Source organism: Scatophagus argus, chromosome 23 (genome assembly GCF_020382885.2).
Source record: "Scatophagus argus isolate fScaArg1 chromosome 23, fScaArg1.pri, whole genome shotgun sequence".
Taxonomy (NCBI): Eukaryota; Metazoa; Chordata; class Actinopteri; family Scatophagidae; genus Scatophagus; species Scatophagus argus.
The window spans coordinates 14564023-14583771 of record NC_058515.1 but is presented as its reverse complement, the minus strand read 5'-3'; the positions used below and the strand labels follow the sequence as shown (position 1 = coordinate 14583771).

Here is a 19749-nt window from a genome sequence, read left to right as displayed (position 1 = left end):
CCCAAATATCTCCAGTAAGTCGGTGGTTCATTCTGTGCTCAGAAATGTGACAGAGAAATGTTTATGGGAGCTACAGATAGAGAGGATTAATAGGAGAAAGAGGAAGCGAGAGGCAGATCGAGTCACACACACACACACACACACACACACACACACACGTGCAAGCCTTTTCCATATTTACATATGAATTATGAAGCATGTTCGCAGCCAGATTGAATTACTGTTAGCGTAGCTTTGAGTTAGCATATTGCTTTGTTAGATTACATCAGGCAGCGCAGAAATCGAACTAACCGGCGCTACATAGTATAGCATATTTAGCATATTTCTTCGTTTAGTGGTCACGGCAGATTGCCCCGAAATTGAATTAGCTTGAAAGTAGCTTCAGCAGATTGTAGTTTAATGTCAGGATCGGAGTGAAGTGGAGGAACTGGTTCAGTCAGCTTCCTGAGCTTCCAAGGTACCCTTCAGCGTCTGCAGCCAACGTGCAAAGCCCGAACAGGTTCACATTGCTTTACCTGTGACTGCGATGGTTCGACGCCGACCTACACAAAGCGAGCTGACAAACCTCAGATGATGTAAAAGTCATTTCCATGCTGTGTCTTTGTGCGAAACAAGCGTCCGCGGCCGTCGTGTCGCTCAGCCGGCAGAGGAAATGCAAATGCAGCGAAAAGGCCTTTTCATGTGGCGGCTCTGCAGGCTGCAGTTTGATTCAGGAGGTTAACATGAGTCATCAGAACTCCTCTCCATGAGGACTTTAATAAAAGGGGGTTTGGGGCCTTTTCTTTTCTTTTCTTTTCTTTCCTTTTTTTCCTTTATGGAGAGTCAGGTTTTCCACTCGGCTAATTTTCTTGTCTGTGGCGGCTCCCCGGAGTTTCTGCTGGATGACTGGGTGCATTTATTAGAGATTAACAATTCTCCAGCTCCTTATCGCCGCCACTCGCACAGCAGAGTGGGACTAAAGACGAACGACGTCTCCAGAATGTTTCCAGCAATTTGCAAGCAGTTCTCATTTAAAGTGAGTGACTGAGCTCCTATCAGCTGGCATCTCTGCTTCCCCTCAGCCGCCGTAATCCACAGCTAATATGATTCATTCCTGTGTGTTTGCTGATTGATTTTTAAATGTCACTTGAAGCTCGGTGCGCTGCCAGCAGTGCAGGTTTCATGGTATATCTTGTTCTGCTTGTTGGTGTAACTGTGGGTGCTTGTGTCGCCGCGTGGGCGGGAGGTTTTTTTAATGCTGTCTGCACTGTTTCATCAAACCGTTTTATGTGCGTGCAGAGCGAGTCGTGGTTAACTTTCAGGTACGTCTCATTTCAGCCGAGCTGGCACACAGAGACGTGGACTTTGTGGTGCATTCAGGTGCATTTTAAAAATTCTGCGAAGATCAAACTGTTGTCAGCAAACTCCACAGTATTCTTGTGCAGCAGGTGCCCATGTCGCTCTGAGATAAGCTGCTTTACTTTAATATTTTTCAAGCTAAAGTCGTGCGTTTTGGCAGGTAAAGATTATGTCTGATGGGTGGATTTTTCCATCTGCTGGCCAACTTGGCTGGGAAAAGACAGCAAATATTTCCCAACTGTTCCTTTAATTGTAAAGTTAATTTACAGGTTTTGCTCTTTGACTTGCAGAAGTTATTTTACAATAAAACGTGCTTGTTCGCCGTCCTTCGAGGCCTTTTCAGACACGTCCTCCTCTCAGCCCGACCAGCCCGTCCCTGCTCGCAGTGAAAGTGCTGTGTGTGTGTGTGTGTGTTATGTGAAGCTGTGTTTGGCTGTGTCTCTGAGCTGCAGACACACTCAGATTTGGTTTAAGACTTCAGCAGCTCTCACATGGCTGACCAGGTCTGATGGGACGCACTGCAGAAACCGATTTAAGACGGACTGGAAAGTCCTGGTCCTGCAGCCGCTCTCTTCCAGCGTTCACTCAATGTTCGGTCCACACAACACATGCACATCGCAGAGATATTAATGTGTGTGTGTGCTTCTGACCTTGTGCCAGGCCTTGTGTGGTACTTATGCTGTGATTGTCAGTCTGCTGTGTGCTTACATAACCCGAGTGTCCCAGTTTGGAGCCTCAGTCTGTTTTTGATCCGATTTCGGGAGATGCAGTTGTGTCTTAATTTCTCAGTCACAAGGGATCAGGATCAGGTGTTCATATGTATCCTGGTTTCCTGCAGGTAGAACACCCGGGTCTCTCAAAGCCAGAGCTTTACTGTGCTGACATGACGTGAAGCATGTAAATGTGGTCAGCCTGTGCTGAGTTCACCTGACAGCACTCAGTCAGGTGGTGAGTCTGAAGGCCAGGATGTCATTGACTCCAGACTTTGCGAGCCCTGCTGGCCTGTCTGGAGGCAAACTTGATGTCGTTCTGATCGCTCAGATGAAGCGACCCCGATCGCCCACCATCGCCCGTCATTACCATCCAGATACTCCTGCTGATGGTGGCTGATATTCGCTGATCACCCACCACTCCGGCTCTGTTATGTAACTTCAGCTGATTCACGGGTTGACAGTCTAAAAGGTCACTTTAATAATCCATTTATGTTACACCCAGGATGTCTCACTTCGTCCTGTAGGACAACTTAACATCCAGGAAAAAACCGTCTGGTTCACCCTGCTCCCCCTGAGGGTTTGTTTTGTGATCCCGCGCTCTGATTGGTCAGCCAGCTGTCTTGATCGAAGCGGCTGCGTCAGCGTGAAGCCTTCTGACGAGGACGTTTTTCCATCCGAAGCTCGAGGCTGAAACAGAAAAGGAGAGGAAGGAGCAGACTGCTGTAGTTTAGAGGAGCCCGAACTCCCTCATTAGCATACCGCTGCCATGGCAACAGGAAACCAAACCGCAGCCGAGCGAGGGATGGAGAGACAGACGGAGGAGAGGAAGGAGGGAAGAGATAAAGGAGAGGAGGAGGAGGGGGAGGTGAAGAAGACAGATGTAGGAGAAGAAATACAAGAAAGAATAAAAGGAGGAGATAGTGACTGAAAATGGAGGAATGAAGAGAGAGAAGGAGGGGAAAAAGAAGGAGGGAAGGCGAGGAAATAAGACGAGGAGGAGGAGGAAAATGGAGGAGAGGAAGGAGAGGAGAGAAGAAAGTAAGGAAGAAGAGGATTAGTGACAGGATAGAAGAGGGGATGAGGAGGGGAAGGGGATAAAAAGAGAACAAAAAATAAGAGGAGATGTGGAATGAGAGAATGAGGAGATGGAGGGGAGAGAGAGAAAAGAAAGAGGGGAAGGAGCAGGGAAAGAGGAGCAGGAGGGAGCAGCCTCCTTGGTTTGACTTCTAACACTTTGTCTTCCTCTTCTTCCTTTCTCCCTTTTTCTGCTTTTTCCTATCGTTTCATCTGTATAATTAAATCCTGTCATTATCCAATATCCTCACACACACACACGCACACGCACACACACACACACACACGCACACACACACGCACACACACACACACACACACACACACACACACACACACGCGCACACACACACACACACACACAGAGTTAAACAGCTACAAACACACACACACGCACACACACACACACACACACACACACACACACACACACACACAGAGTTAAACAGCTACAAACACACACACAACACATAACCAGATAAGATGTCGAACAACTTGCTCTGTGGCTGACATGGCAGGTTTATCTGTGTGTGTGTGTGTGTGTGTGTGTGTGTGTTGATTATCAGAAGTGTAAGGTGACACAAGATGATTAAATTCAGAGCAGAAATCCTCCCACACAGAGAAACAGTTATATGTTGTGTGTTTATGTTTCCTGTCAGCTCGACTTTCCGGTTTCGTTTGGCTGCATCTCGACCGCTCGTCTACATGTTCCTCCCCTCGCTTGTCGGTTATTAAACTAACTGTTGTTACTGTCTTAAAGTCCGTGTGGGAGCCTGTCCTGGAGCTCGGCCCGTCCCCCAGCAGGTGTCACCTTTGGCTCTATCAGCGATTGGCCGTGCAGATGAAGTGCGACTGTGGGATGAATTATTTATGAAACACCTGTGAGAAAACCAGGAAGTTTGTTGAGGAGGAAAACACACACTTCTTACATCCACACACACACACACACACACACACCTGAGAGACACCCGACTGCCTCCAAAGGCTGAGAGCAGACTAATCGGCCAAAAAGCAAGCGTGAGGGAACACAACCACAATGGAAGGAAGAAAGGGAAAATGAAGGAAAGTCAGACAAACTGGGCAAGACAGCAAGAGATTAAATGGCAGAGAGGAAGAGAAAAGAAAGGAGGGAGCTGAGAGGATGAGGGGAGAGAGGAAGAAGAAGAAGTGGACGGACACAATGGGTGGAGGACAAACAAAGAGGAAGGGAAAAGAAAGCAGGACTCAGCTGGTTCCTGGTGACTCAGAGGGCGGCTGAAGGGCTGACGGGGACAAACAGCCTCTGGTGCTGCGCCAACAGTGTTAGCAGATGAGCTGTAATGAGATGTAAATGGAGGCGACCTGAACAACAGAGCGGCCACAGTTCTGTCAGGCAGGAAGTAACCTCTGCTTTGTCACAGCGGAGGGAGATAAAAGTGTGGCGAGTCACCCGTCCGAGGCTGCGGAGCGAGGCGTCCAAACGGCTCGTCTCCTCTGGGTTTCAAACCGGGCTCAGGTTTGTGTCCAGCCTGGACAGACCTGAAGGTTACACAAACCACCCCTGGTTCCATCAGCAGGTTTACACCCATAAAAGGCCTCTGAATCAGAATCAGAATCAGAACCAGAATCAGAATTCCTTTAATAATCCCTGGAGGGAAATTCTTGAATGATACGCGAGCCACCTTTAAAACTGCTTCTGATGTTGGTTTCAGATTTTATTTTTCACCCTTTGATAACAGCGTTGTCCTCACTTATTGGAAGAAAAGGACGTGCGAGGTGCGTTTCCTGACAGCTTCTCTCTCTCTCTCTCTCTTCCTCTGCAGTTCGTGGCCCAGCCGAACTGCCAGCAGCTGCTGGCCACGCTGTGGTACGACGGCTTCCCGGGCTGGAGGAGGCGACACTGGGCCGTCAAACTGGTCACCTGCTTCATCATCGGGCTCCTGTTTCCTGTCTTCTCGCTGGTACGGGGGAGGGGGTGTACTGGGCGGAAGGAGGAGAGGGGGAATGGAAAGAAAGAGTCGTAGAAAGTATGAAAATGAGGCAAGATTTAATGAGTAGAGGAGTGAAGGTAAACGGAGGGGACTGAATAAGAAAGGAAATGGAGAGAGAGGAAGACGAAGGAGGGATGGAGGGAACCAAACTGCAGTGTCTTCCTCAAAGTAAATTTGTTGCTAGGCAGCAATCAAGCAAAACTCCTTTTTTATTGGCTGGAGGAGCTGTTGCCAGGAAACATCAGCTTGACAGCAACACTCGGGCCTAAAAGCAGGCAAACAGGGAAAGCAGGAACTGTTGTTGTTGTTGTTGTTTAGAGGAGGCCAGCGAGGAGGAAATGGAGGTCAGGAGTTTTCTGTTTGTGTGTTTATAATCAGACGAGAAGCCGCAACACGGCGTAATGAGGACGACGACAAAATGAATATTCTGCGGTCAAATTCAAACTTTTAAATCCACCTGCGTCGCCACACCACGCCGCTTTGTGCCTCTCTGTCGACTTGGTGAACTTTGTGGTGCGTTCGAGGACCACAAGAAAAACCCAGACTCTGTTCAGTGCAAAGATGATTCGTCTGTACGTGGCAGTAATGACTGTGTTGCTAATGTTTTTAATGTTTTATTGCTGCACATGAACACACGTCGGTCTGCCTCTCTCTCTCTCTCTCTCTGTCACTCTCTCTCTCTCTCTCTCTCTCTCTCTCTGTCACTCTCTCTCTCTCTCTCTCTCTCTCTCTCTCTCTCTCTCTCTCTCTCTGTCTCTCTCTCTCTGTCACTCTCTCTCTCTCTTGCTCTCTCTTTTTTTGTGTTATTGAATTCCTGTTAAAGCCTCCCTGGTGTGACTCAGACTAAGTTGAGGTTGCCAGGAGCGAGTAGACGAGCAGAACAAGTAAACAAGCATCACAACAGCAGCAGCTCTGACAGACGCCGTCCGCCGCCGCTGTGCGCTCGCTCGCTGTCCTCCTGCCTCGCCGTTTGAACGCAAAAGCCAAAAACGCTGAAAAGACATTAGAGCAAAAGATTATGTAATCGTTTGTTAGTCTTTCACTCTCATTTCAGCCCAAAGAAACTTTACTGTTCATTGTGGGTTACATAATATCACAGTTCTGTGGAGTTGTGTCTGCTTTTTGTGTTGCTGCCTCCTCTGTTTGTGTTTGGATCATTTAAGGACAGACGAGCTAATCTTTCTTTTGTCCTCCTTCCTCTCCCTCCTCCTCCTCCTCCTCCTCTTCTTCCTCAGATCTACCTGCTGGCTCCCAAAAGCGCTCTGGGAAACTTCATCAAGAAGCCATTCATCAAGTTCATCTGCCACACGGCGTCCTACCTGACCTTCCTCTTCCTGCTGCTGCTGGCCTCGCAGCACATCGCCCGCACCAACCTGCACATGCAGGGACCCCCACCCACCGTCGTCGAGTGGATGATCCTCCCATGGGTGCTTGGTGTGTACGGAAAAGCGTAGCTCAACGCGTTTGTATTTCCCAACAACATAAACAAACAAGCAACACTTTGATGAAGAGCGCAAAAGGTTGCGATGAGATCGAAATGCGAAAGATGGCGTCCGTCGCGATTCTCTCTGGAAAGTTCGCGTCTGGAAGCAGAAAGTTTAAAAGCGAAAGTGTTGGCATCACGGTCGCCTGTCAGACGGGACTGTGTGTTCTGTGACGGCTGCTGTGGGACCCACCAGTTCCTCTTAATCTTAGTTCTCCTGGCTTTCCTTTAATGAACGACTCGTCTGATCGGATCTGATCTGATAAAGAAACGTCTGTGATGGGAGTTCGGTCAGATACGTTCGCTTTGTCACGTCGCCCAATGGGACGAGAACTTGTTGCTTATAGACGACAAAAAAAAAACAAAAAAAGAAACAAGCGGATTTAAAAGTGAAGCAAAAAATGTGTCTTAATTTTTCACTTTGATTGCTGTTCATCAATAGGACGAGTGTGTGTGTGTGTGTGTGTGTGTGTGGGAAGTGGGTGTGTGTGGTCGGATGCTTGAGAGTGTGGAGGAGGTGTGTGTGTGTGTGTGTGTGTGTGTGTGTGTGTGTGTGTGAGGGTGGGTGGGTGGGTGTGAAAATGAGTGATTACATCTCCATATTCTCCCTCAGAGCTGACACCAATCATTTCCAAATCATAACCATAATCACTTGGAAAAATACAAAACCATCTGTTCCTCGTGGTCGTCTCCGCCGCGCTCTTCTCCTTCTTCTTCTTCTCCTTCTTCTTCTTCTCCTGAAACACAAAACGCTCTGCATGATAAGAAACAACACTGGATGTGAGTCGGTTCCTTCATTTGTAGTCGTGTTATGTTGTGAGCGTGCAGGAACATCACACGTGTTCAGGTCAGGTTCTTTAACCGAGGCCACAGCTCCTCCCTGAACTCAATCACACGTCTTTTATGAAAAGCAGATATTGGAGGGAGACGAGGTAAAGTACAAAATGACTTGTGACTTAATTATAAAAGCTGACTTTGTGTACAGCCGGTCGTTCGCACCCAACGTGTTGGCTTTGCAGCCGAGGTCTGCTGCCAAAAGAAAACCTCCTGCAGAATCTTGCAGCAGAACCCACTGGTGGATAACGTACTCACAAATGCTTGACTGTGTGTCTGCATGTAAATAACCCACAGTGTGTGTGTGTGTGTGTGTGTGTGTATGTGTTTCAGGCTTCATCTGGGCAGAGATTAAGGAGATGTGGGACGGGGGTTTCACAGAGTACATCCACGACTGGTGGAACCTGATGGACTTTGCCATGAACTCACTCTACCTGGCCACCATATCGCTGAAGATAGTGGCCTACGTCAAGGTGAACATCTGTGTGTGTGTGTGTGTGTGTGTACAGAACTCAGGGGTTTTAGCGCCCAGGGCCATATACACTATGGAGACGAAAGTATCCAGACACCCCTCTTTATGGGGCTGGTTTTCAGGTCAAAGCTCCATAAAGACATGGTTGGATGAGTTTGGTGTGGAAGAACTTGACTGGCCCACACAGAGCCCTGACCTCAACCCCATCCAACACCTTTGGGATGAACTGGAACGGAGATTGTGAGCCAGGCCTTTTGGTCCAACATCAGTGTGTGACCTCACAAATGCTCTACTGCATGAATGGGCACAAATTCCCACAGAAACACTCCAACATGTTGTGGAAAGCCTTCACAGAAGAGTGGAAGCTGTTAGAGCTGCAAAGCTGTCTGTGTGTTTACAATGAGACGTCATTAAAGTCTGTTGGTGTGATGGGCAGCTGTCCCAATACTTTTGTCCATGTCGTGTATTAGAGACAGGCCTTTATAACAAACCCTTGATGCGTTGTGTTATAAACGAGGCTTTCATGGTGAAGGAAGGAACATGTGAAACATTCAGCCGTCGCCTCACATGTGCAGACAGGTGAGGGATGAAAGGAAAAACCTGAATAAATGGATGTTATGAGCGTTTTTGCTTTAATTTGTCGCCCACGCTTAAAGCATAACAATTAAAACAATCTTTTTAAGACCTCCTCGCCCTGAACATTCATGAGAGAGCTGAACACCGCAGTTCATGTGAGACCAAATGGAGCGCCGAGCTTTGTTGCTGTTGACACGCAGTCTGACGGCCACCAAACTCGCCGAGTTCTCCTCTGACTCTCACTTTCACAGCGCAGCTTTCAGCTCCAGCAGTACTTTGTTTAGCTGCACACTCTGCATGCATACAGGATTTATGTATTTATTAAGAGCCCATGTTGAAAACACACACACACACACACACACACACACATGCGCACACACACACACACACACACACAGACCAGACGGCTGGGCCATCTGCAGCAGCTGTGAGTCACTGATGGTGGCGGGTGGCCCTCCTACACAGGTCCCACGCACACGCACACGCACACACATACATATATATACACAGTTTTATAAGGACATGCATATTGACACAGATACAAACACACACTAACACACAGCAGCAGCTGTTGTTGCACAAGATATTTTACAGTTTTCTTTTACTTTAAACGATTTATAGACATTTGAAAACCTCTGGAGAGCTGACAGTGGCCTGCAAAATTTTGCTCCGTCATTGTGTGTGAGTTTGTGTGTGTGTGTGTGAGAGAGACAGACAGACAAACAGACAGACAGGCAGGGCGAGTGCATCTGAGAGAAGGTGCAAGAGAGTCTATAAATTAATGAGTGCGCATCTGTGTGCATGTTACTGTTTCTGTCTGTTCCCCTGTGTGTGTGCGCCTGTGTGTGTGCGCATGTGTGTGTGTGTGCGAGTGTGTGAGTGTGTGTGCTCGCGTGTGTGTGCGTGGTGCATGCTAATAGAGGACGAGTTAACAAGTCAGACGTCCTGTGGAAGTCTAATGGCTGAATTTAGAATGAGGAGGAAGCCAAGCATGAGACATCCGAGAGATGGTGGGAATAGGATGGAGAGAGAAAGAGAGTGAGAGAGAGAGGGAGAGACAGACAGACAGACAGACAGACAGATACATGAATAAAGCAAAAAGAAAAGAAATAAAGAGAGAATGCTGGGAAAAGAAGAGGGGAGGGGGAGTAATGTGGGGTAAAGCAGAAGTCAGAAACATCAGCTGTGTTGAGGGCATTCAGGTGGTTAATGAAGCTTCACCCTCCTCACCCTCCTCACCCTCCTCCTCCTCCTCCTCCTCCTCTCTTCCCAGTATAACTCGTCTCGTCCCAGGGAGGAGTGGGAGATGTGGCACCCGACGCTGATAGCCGAGGCCCTGTTCGCCATCGCCAACATCTTCAGCTCGCTCAGACTCATCTCCCTGTTCACCGCCAACTCCCACCTGGGGCCCCTGCAGATCTCACTGGGGAGGATGCTGCTGGACATCCTCAAGTTCCTCTTCATCTACTGCCTGGTGAGACCTGCTGACCCGCCTCACATACGGTTGTGTCAGTGACAACGAGATGCTCAGGGGCAGAATTTAATGTCGGGTTGCTCAATCGAAATATTGACAATATTAGCTCTGAGGGTTGTGCTTAGTATTTGGTTTTAACTCTTTTGTTGGTTTCAGTGTGAACTCTTCTGCTTATTGCATGTGTGGAAAACAAAACTGTTTGATGCATTAAAAGGGTACAACTACTGGTGAGGGACAACATAAAGTTTGGCCTGCGCAGTGGCCTTCTTAGCATGCTAACAGTTAGCCTTTCTGCTGTTAGCGTGTGAACGTCCAACCTGTACTTGTTTGCATTCATCAGTTTTAGAGTTTTAGAGCAGCTGTGGTGGAAAGTTTGACCTTAGTGAATAATGTCTTCTGGTGAAAATAAATATTACCAAGTTACATCAAGCAATTGTGAAGATATTTAACCCCGGACCAGCATTGTGCGTGTACCGCATGCTTTACTTTCTGTTTTTAAACTGCGTTGATGACGATGAGGACGAGAAAATCCTCAGCGCTTTCTCTCCTTCAGTGATGGTAGAAGGACATCACAGGGCCGTTTCATTACGATCAGAACTCATTAATTCCCCCTCAGGGGAGCTCCTGACCTACAACACGATCCACATGAGAGCCGTTCAGCTCCCTGAGGCCCTCGGATCAGTCCTCGAAACAAAATGTTGTGTCGCGTTCGAAATCCTCACGCCAGTATTGATGTTTTTCCTCAGATGCGTGTCTGCTGGGACTTCGCCTCTCATTATTGCTGTGATAACAGTGACGCTGAAATCCTTCCTGTGCAGGTCCTGCTGGCGTTTGCTAACGGGCTGAACCAGCTGTATTTCTACTATGAGACCAAGGCCTCCGAGGAGCTCAACAACTGCAAGGGCATCCGCTGTGAGAGGCAGAACAACGCCTTCTCGACGTGAGTACCGTCCCGAACGAACGCCGTCGGTCCACGTGTCGGTCTGTGAAGGAGCTCAGCGAGTGGTTCATGGAGATCTGTGGTTGGAGTGAAATGGACAAAACTGTGTTTAGTTACAGAGAAACTTAACTGGGTCACGTATGTGTTTCTGCTTATTATATAATCTTGTATCTGCACACAGCTGTGTTTGTTTGTGTAGATCCTCAGCTTATTCTGAAAAACAAAGATGTGTCTCTGATTTCCCTCCTTTCATCAGCTTTTCGATGGAAGCTGGTGTTATTTATCTCCGTAGCCGTGCTAATGGAACATCTCTGGTGTCTCCTCGAGCTGAGTGATTCATCTTCACAACTATGGAAAAGATTGCCGAGAAATTTGGTGCAGAATATTTGAATTCACCTCCCGTGCTAACACCTGCACACCTGCTTAGCATTAGCATGTTAGCATTTAGCTCAAACGCCACAAAGCGCAGCTTCAGAGCTGCCAGCTCGCCTTAATGTTTGTTTCTTCAGTAGGTGTCAAACACACGTTTAATCATGATTTCTAATCTAAATTGCACGTGGATTTTAAAATATACGTTTATATGGGGGCTTTTTTATTTATTCACTCTTAACAAAACCAAGGAGCTCTGCCTGCAGTGTATCGTCAAGTAAAAACTTGTGGAAAGTTTTGTCTCATCATGATGAAGTCTGACGTAAAGTCTGAAGTTTAGTGTGAAGAAAAGTTTTGTGTTTGTTTACGGTGACGCCATGTTTGCTCCTAACAGCTGTGATAACGATGTAAACATTCATTTAAAAGCTGTCTGGATCAATGGGGGAAGATGTTATCATTCACATCACCCTGACAATCAAATTCTGTTCGAGTGCTCTGTGTGTGTGTGTGTGTGTGTGTGTGTGTGGAGGTGCTGCATCTACAATAATTTAACCTTTCACACACACACACACACACACACTCTTATGCATCGTTGCACCCGGTAATGATATGGAACGGGTTCTCAGTGTCGAGTAGGGGTTCGTTCCGTGGACGTGAAGAATATTAACGTGTGGTGTTTTTGCGGATGTGAACGCCGGTCGAGTGTCGAGTTCAGCGAGCGGCCGACTTTGACTTACGGCCGAAACGCACACACATAAAGTGCATCTCTGCTGAGGGAGGCAGAATGAGAGCCAAGGCGAGTCGGTGGGCCGAATGTTGATGAGGGGAAAAGATGCGCATTGTTTTAGGTGATAGCTGTATTGATTTGTGATCAATTCCATTACAGTAAAGCGCCCGGGACCGTGATGGGTCAGCGGGGACAATGGATGCCCAAGCGACACATCTAACTTGGAGCTGTGTTCATTGTCAGCAGATTATCACGGAGATGAAATGTGTCTCTGGGCTGACCTCAGTGCAGTGAGCTCTGACACGGGAACGTGAAGAAGCTTTAAGGTCCGCATGCGGTTTACAGGTGGTTCAGGTAGAATCAAACCTGAGATCTGAGAGCAGAAAATGTTGCAGTAAATCCCTCACTAATAACAGTGATTTAGTGTGATGAAAAGTCAGTTAAGAATACCTGTGCAGGTAGGTTACTGTTAGTCCACAGTCCTGAGGAAGTTTGGACTGGGACGTGGACTTTTCACGCATGAGAAAAAGAAAAAGAAGAAGAAGAGATCCCGTGAGGGTTTCTCAGCTGCACCTGGACTCTGACGTGCTGCTGACTCTGCAGCATGACTCTGTCGGCCTCATGCTGACGCTGCGTGAGCCAGCAGGTCGCTGCAGCGACGCCTCACGTGAGGCCTTACGAAAACCCCGGCGGGGGACCCGGACTGGCTGCATCAGCATTCAGAGAAAGATCATTCCCTCTGTGTGTCTGCGTGTGTGTGTGTGTGTGTGTGTGTGTGTGGTTTACATCCTGCTGGGTAATTCACACACACACACACTTATCTGCATTTATGAGTTCTTTTCTCGAGATCATTTCCTGTTTCTGCTCAGGTGTCTCCCCTCTGCGTCTGTACTTCACACACACTTATCACCGTTAATGTGTTGCGTCGTTTTAACACCATGCAGCGTGCGAGTGTGTGAGCGTGTGCGTGTGTGTGTGTGTGTGTGTGTCTACCTCTCCCTGTTTCTTACCTTCACACAAACACTGTAAATACTCTCTGGGATTCTTGTCTCTCAGTGTTTGTTTGGCTGAAACCGAATGTCTGCTCTCTGGACCGAACCGTCATGGACCCCAGTCAAACGCACCGTGATGTGTTCACTGTCATTATGTCAAATCTGAGAGGGTGCGATTGTTTCTAAAGCGAGATGACAGATTTTCTCGCCGCCGCAGCAGATGTAGTTTGCAGTTAATCAGCTAATCGCGGCAGCTGTAATCAATTTGCAGAAACACAGTCGGTCTCGCAGATCCGATTTGGGAAATAAATCAGATTTTCCCAAACGAAGCCTGTGTGGCTGCTCAGGGACTTCTGTCACGTCTCCAGTGGAGGTTGAGAAAGTAAGCTGGGATGAAGCTCATCTGTCCGGCCTGCAGGTTTCCCTGTAGGCCAACGCATTCAGAAGATCTGCACTGCAGGAACGATTTAACTGCGGTGCTGTCAACTCTCTACACACACACATACACACACGCACACTCCCACACACGCTAGCACACACACACACATGCTGCCTCGCTGTTCCTCCCACGCGGCTGCATAAAGCACAGCGGTGACATGACTGAGCGGCTGCGAGGATCAGCTGTAGCAGTTTATGATTCGACTCAGCGGAGAGAAAGATGAGAGAGGAGAGGAAACGAGGAGGGAAGGCAAAAGAAGGAGAGGGAAGGAGGCGAGGAGAGGAGGGAGAGAAGGGGGAGAGTGGATAAAAGGAAAGGAGAGAGGATAGTCCCTGAATGTTGATCCCTGCTTCCATTCGCACGTGACCCCATGCAGGAAGTGTCCCTGAACGTGTCAGGGACCGACTGCCAGTGTGGAAGAAGAGAGGGAAGAAAGAACGAGAGGACGAAAGAGGAGAGGAGGGAGGGGACACGTGAGGCGAGATGAACACAAAGAACAGAGTGTGAGGAAAGACACTTTAGACTAATTAAATTGTGCCTGATGAGGTTAGAAAGAGAGAAAGAGACTCTTGGTTTAAATTTCTCTTTCCTTCCTCACGTCCTCCCCTCGTCCTCGTTTCATAACTCTGACACAATATCACGCTCGGCTGCTTCATTCATCGCTGATTAAATTCTCTCTCTCACTCTTCATTTACACACTTCACCTCCACACACACACACACACACGCGATCACTCACATGCTGTTCGCACACTCGTTTTACTGATTGATAGAGTGATCATTCGCCGCCGCACTCCGCACGGCGACACACACACACACACACGCTGCGACCGCACGCTGTGTGACAATAAAGGTTGGACTGTTGAATATTTTATGCAGCACAAATATAAATAACACCCTGCAGACAAAAACCCCCTCACGGCTCCGCCAATTGTTGCTTCATCAAAAATTCAATAACCTCCACTGTAAGTGCGACTGTCACACAAACAGGACGCTGATCAGAGAAGAGAGGAATGAAGGAGCAGGCGAAGGGAGAGAAACACAAGTCCTCACGTCCTGTCTCTGTCCTCAGGTTGTTTGAGACGCTCCAGTCTCTGTTCTGGTCCATATTCGGGCTGTTAAACCTGTACGTCACCAACGTGAAGGCCCGGCACGAGTTCACCGAGTTCATCGGGGCGACCATGTTCGGCACGTACAACGTCATCTCGCTGGTGGTTCTGCTCAACATGCTCATCGCCATGATGAACAACTCGTACCAGCTCATCGCCGTAAGTCACAGCGTCAAAGAGCGCTTCACCTGTTGCTGTCCTGCGGGAAACCTCCCGAACGTGTTGCAGCCTCATTTTGAGCTGTGAGCTTGTGACTTGGTTTTCGCAATCAGTCATTTTCTCTGTAAAGTGTTGGAAAATATGTTTTGGCAGAACCCAAGGTGGCCCAAAGATATTTAAATTCCATAAATGTCAAAGATGAGCGTCGAACAAAGTGAACTGTTGTAGTCTGCACCAGTCCTAACAGCTCGCCGTAGCTTCAGCAAGCCGTCTTCCTTTTTGTCCTGCAGGATCACGCCGACATCGAGTGGAAATTCGCCCGCACCAAGCTGTGGATGAGTTACTTCGACGAGGGCGGGACGCTGCCGCCTCCCTTCAACATCATCCCGAGCCCCAAGTCCGTGTGGTACCTGCTCATGTGGCTCCACAACAAGCTGTGCCGGAGAGGCCAGCCGCCCGGGGACGACACGCACAAGTGTGAGAACCTCCGAGAGTTCACGGTGAGACGGCTTATTGTAGTGCACGAAAACTATGTGTCGATGCTCATCGATTCCTGCTGAACTTGTACAACAAAGTGCAGGTCGAGACAGAAGTGATGTAGGAGAACAATCAGACAGACTTCAGGGAAATTCCTGCCTCAAGTATCCTTCAAAGTTTTATCATTATTATCATTCAACTTTCTGGGCCGAGTCATATGTTTCCCTCGTGGCCTGGTAGAGAAATTTTCAAGGCCAGCAGCAGTCTGAAGCTCGGGGTTGGAAACACGTGACACAGGCTGTTTAATATTTATACTACTTTGTTAAACGTCTTCTCATACACAGCAGGCTTCTCGGGGACAGGCTGTCTCGGTTGTTTCTTTGGGTTTATTGTTTGTGTCGCCCGTGTTACGCTTCCTGCGCCTCAGCCCCGCAGAGGAACCACATCTCGTTCATCTGCACATGAAGACACGGCAATGAAACCGAAGCCGAACTTGAATTCGATTGAATGTGACGAGACGTGATGCGGCTGCAGTTACGGGATGTTCGGTCTGACTAAGCTGCTCAGCTTCTGACACGTTTTAGGAGGATAAAAACACGCAAGTGTTTCACTTCTTCACGCGTGGCCTGATGTACCGTGGCGTGGTCGTGTACCTGTCGCTGGAGGGTTCACGTCGGGTTACTGAGAACTGTGGGCTGAAATGTCGTGCTTTCACTTCAGGGGGAAATTCAGTTTCCTGAGGTTCAACAGGAAGCTCAGATACATCAAAGCAAGCAAAAAAACTTGTCTAATTCCTGCCAGGACTTCCTTCACACTAGAAATCGAGACCACCTCCTTTGGTTGGTCCAAGGTTTGGCTGCTTGGTCGATTTTCACACCTGTAATTTTGCGTGAAGGCAGGTGTGAAAAGTCTGGCGGCTGACTGGAGGAAATGGGCTGGTATCAATGGCAGGGTTACTGGAGAGTGAGAAGCAGGTGAGCAGGTGTTCTGCACACCTGACGTCTGCTGGGAGGACAGACAGATCCCTCCTCTGAGGCTCCTCCTGAGGCTTCAGCCCTGTGGGAAGGATGAGTTTCTCCTCATTTAAACAGAGAGTCTGAGAAATGCTTGTAATTTTGGGCTCCATCACTCAAATTTGACTTTGACAGGTGGGGCAGGTGGGAAGGTCTGGGGGCACCCGGTGGACAAAGTCTGTAGAGGGTCCGCAGAGGGGGGCGTAGTGGACCAGAAGCAGGAAGTAGCATAAAAAAATAAATAATAAATAAATAAACTGAAGAGCCCACAATCAAGTCGGAGCAAAGGAGTCACCGGTCAGCCTGCCTCGCCGTTGCTGAGTGGCGCAGGAACGCAAGCTCGGTCGTGTTGCTTTACAGAAACACGGACATCAGCTGCGTCTCCCTGGACGTCAGCGCATAAACGCGTCCTGATAAACACATTCAGCAGCCCAGTCATCTGGAGAGAGACTGTGAGCAGGCAGTGCAGAGTGATAACACACACACACACACACACACACACAGCAGCAGCTGCCATGTTCACCTCAGCTGCAGTCAGCTGAGTTATATAAGCCCACCAGCCCACATAGGTTCACAGAGCCGCACAGCACTGCAGAGATCTGATCAGGGGAGAGAGCCAGTGTGTGTGTGTGTGTGTGTGTGTGTGTGTGTGTGTGTGTGACAGCAGGCAGGAAAGTGAAAGACAAATTCGAAGCGTGGATGGAGTCAGACGAGTGTGAAACGGGAGGACGAGGAAGGTGAAGCTCAGACGCTGCCACTGAGATGAAGAAGAAAAATGAAAACGCGGCGAGAGGAAATGAAACAAAACATGAGAAGAAGAAGAGGAAAGAGATGCGGGCAGCGACGATGACGGATGTGTGGATGGATATCTTGCAGGGCTCTGCAACACGCAGTATACCTACAAAACAAAACACAACTTTGAGTCAGAAAATGAAGTTTAATGACCAGAATTTAAAGTTTTGCTTAAGGAGTAAAACTAGGTACAAATGTACATAAGTACATTTACTGTAGTTTATTGCGGTACATTTAACGTGACCTCTGTCTGTCTCTGCAGGAACGCCACGCCGACAGTCTGATCCAGAATCAGCAATACCAGGTCTGTACTGCATGTTTGTGTGTGTGTGTGTGTGTGTGCAATCCAGTGCCTGAGTTAAAGAAGTACTTTAACTTTTAAACATCGAGGGAAATGCCCAAAATGGGACGAGCAGACTGATGTTAGCTTAGCTTAGCATGAAGACAGGAGACGAGGAGACAAACAGCATCATAACCCCCCACAGTAAATTATGGAAATGTCGACAGGTGTGTGAATGGGACCAAACGTCCCAAAATGTCGTCAGCAGAGCGACGTAACAGCAGCTGAAATCTTTGTTTTTGCTGCCCTCTGGTGGTTTCACTTCTCACTTCGCTGCAGTGATGGACTGTGTTTACATTTTGCTGACTGGAGTGAGTCTTCCCTGGGGTTATGACACGAGTGGAGGCCTGTGCTGTGTGTTTACACCCACCCTGTCACACACACACACACACACACACTGAACAGATTGTGTGTCCCCCGGCCATGTTTCTCTGGATGTGTCCAAACTAAAACCAGCTCCCTGTGGACACACTAACCACCACTACTGTGTGTGTGTGTGATGATTTTCAGGGGGGCATAAATAAAGTATGTTTCACTCATTCACTCTTGTTCTTCTTCTTCTTCTTCTTCTTCTTCTTCCCTTCCTTTGTTGGCACATTGCTGCATTCCTCCTGTAGGTCAGAGGAACAGACTGAAAACGCTGGTCAGGAGGTGAATGTAAAAATGGCTGAAAAAGTGCTAATTTCGGTCAAAAACTCGTCCCTTCGTCTTAATGTCTTCATGTCTTAATGTCTTAAAACTTTAAAGCCTGCAGGATGCTGTTTTGTGGTTCCAATGAGTCATCGATAGCTAAATCTGTGCCTTCCAGGGGTTTATAATCCATCCAAACAGCTGTTACTTCCCCAACCAAAAATAAAACCACTAAATCTGCGTTTCGTGTCCTTTTTCGTCTTCTGATACCAACCTAAATAAGTAACAAAATATGAACTCATTAAAAAGTAACGTCAAGGAAATGAAAGGAGTTGCTTTTTCCTTCTTGTAAAAATGCAAAATATTTAAACAATCAGTAACAATAAACGCAAACGTCAGTCTTTCAGTCGTCATGAAACTCCGATCACGCAAGTCTTGATTCCGGCTTTGACTCCACATGATAATATTTTATATTTTTAGAGTTCTTCCACAAACAGAAGAAAGTTGGACCTTTTTTAAACTCCTCAGAAATGCTCTGTATTGTTTTTTTTGGCAGCTGCAACTGTAAAGTCTGCCGTCCAGTTTAATTTGTCAGAATTTGTACGACAGATCATCAGCGCTCGTATCCTGACACCTCAGCGCTGGCAGCGGCCGCCGACGCAGGAGCGCCAGTACTTTGTGTTTGGCAGCGCTGATATCCGTCCGCGGGTTTCAGGACTGTTGCAGGAATCTGCCCTTCGCTTGAACGCAGAGTGTGGTGTGCTTTGGCAGAGGCGGAGAGTGACAGCATGGCAGAGCGTCGCGTTTGGCAGCCACAGGTGTTGACTGTGGGAGGATGCAGCGTGTTACTGTGTGTGTGTGTGTGTGTGTGTGTGTGCTGCTGCAGTGTGTCGGGCTTCGAATCGCCACCCACTGAGCACCAAATGTTGGTGAAATTTATCTGCGCTCTTTAAATCAATAAGGGTCACCCGCCTCATTGGCTGATTACTTAATGAGACAATAACATTTAAATTCATCAGTTGGCTTTAATTAATTCTGCACTTTGTGACAAACCAGCGAGTGAACAAGTTTAAAATGATCGCACGGGTTTGATTCACTAAAAACACCAACAAACCGTGAATGTAAACGAGTCAGTGCAGGTTCTTCTATCATATCACGTAGCAGCGTGCACACGCTTTACTAAGAGTTCATTAAAAGTTCCCTGAATAAAAACATGAATGAAGTTTTTACTGTTGTGTCACAGGCTCAACCACAAATTCATATAAAGTATAGAAGCTGCACGCCTGAAGATGTCTGATCTTCTGTCTGATTAGCGTGATCGACACTCGCTCTTCCACCTGAATGTGTCACGATGTGCGAAGCCTGAGGGGAACCAAAGAGTTAGCGTTACAGCACAGGCCGCCGCTGCAGATCGAAGGCCTTCAAACTGTGTGCAGGAGCTGAGCATGTTCGTTAACCACTCGTGTCTCTTACAGGAAGTGATCCGGAACCTGGTGAAGAGGTACGTGGCGGCCATGATACGCAGCGCCAAGACGGACGAAGGGCTGACGGAGGAGAACTTTAAGGTGGGTGCTCGGTTCTTGCTTTGGTCCAGGACTGTGCAGTGCGCTTTGGGGTTTTTACTGAACCCAGAGGCAGAGCTTTGGGGCTTGGCGACACAACGGCGACTCAGTGTTGTGGTCACGCTTACGCCCGTTTGTCTGAGCTACTGGTGAATGTGGAGGCCTGCATGAGTGAGTTAGTGTCGGGAAGTCGCTGACATAAAGAAGAAAGACAGGAAGCACCTAAAAGATACCGAGCAACCTGATTGGACGACCTGATCTGAAGCT

The 19749-nt window shown here is 48.1% G+C and overlaps 1 protein-coding gene across 2 annotated transcripts in view; it reads left to right on the top strand.

Annotated features, from left to right (window-relative positions):
* trpc5a (transient receptor potential cation channel, subfamily C, member 5a) overlaps positions 1-19749 on the top strand; it is a 70146-nt gene that overhangs the window by 43564 nt on the left and 6833 nt on the right. Inside the window, exons 8-16 of one of the 2 annotated variants that reach the window (XM_046380996.1) lie at positions 4928-5065; positions 6331-6529; positions 7746-7885; positions 9734-9934; positions 10753-10874; positions 14473-14668; positions 14959-15168; positions 17213-17254; positions 19396-19485. In XM_046380996.1, the coding sequence (XP_046236952.1) occupies positions 4928-5065; positions 6331-6529; positions 7746-7885; positions 9734-9934; positions 10753-10874; positions 14473-14668; positions 14959-15168; positions 17213-17254; positions 19396-19485 (1338 nt within the window). The remainder of the gene's footprint in view (positions 1-4927; positions 5066-6330; positions 6530-7745; positions 7886-9733; positions 9935-10752; positions 10875-14472; positions 14669-14958; positions 15169-17212; positions 17255-19395; positions 19486-19749) is intronic. The other variant, XM_046380998.1, reaches the window with a different exon arrangement.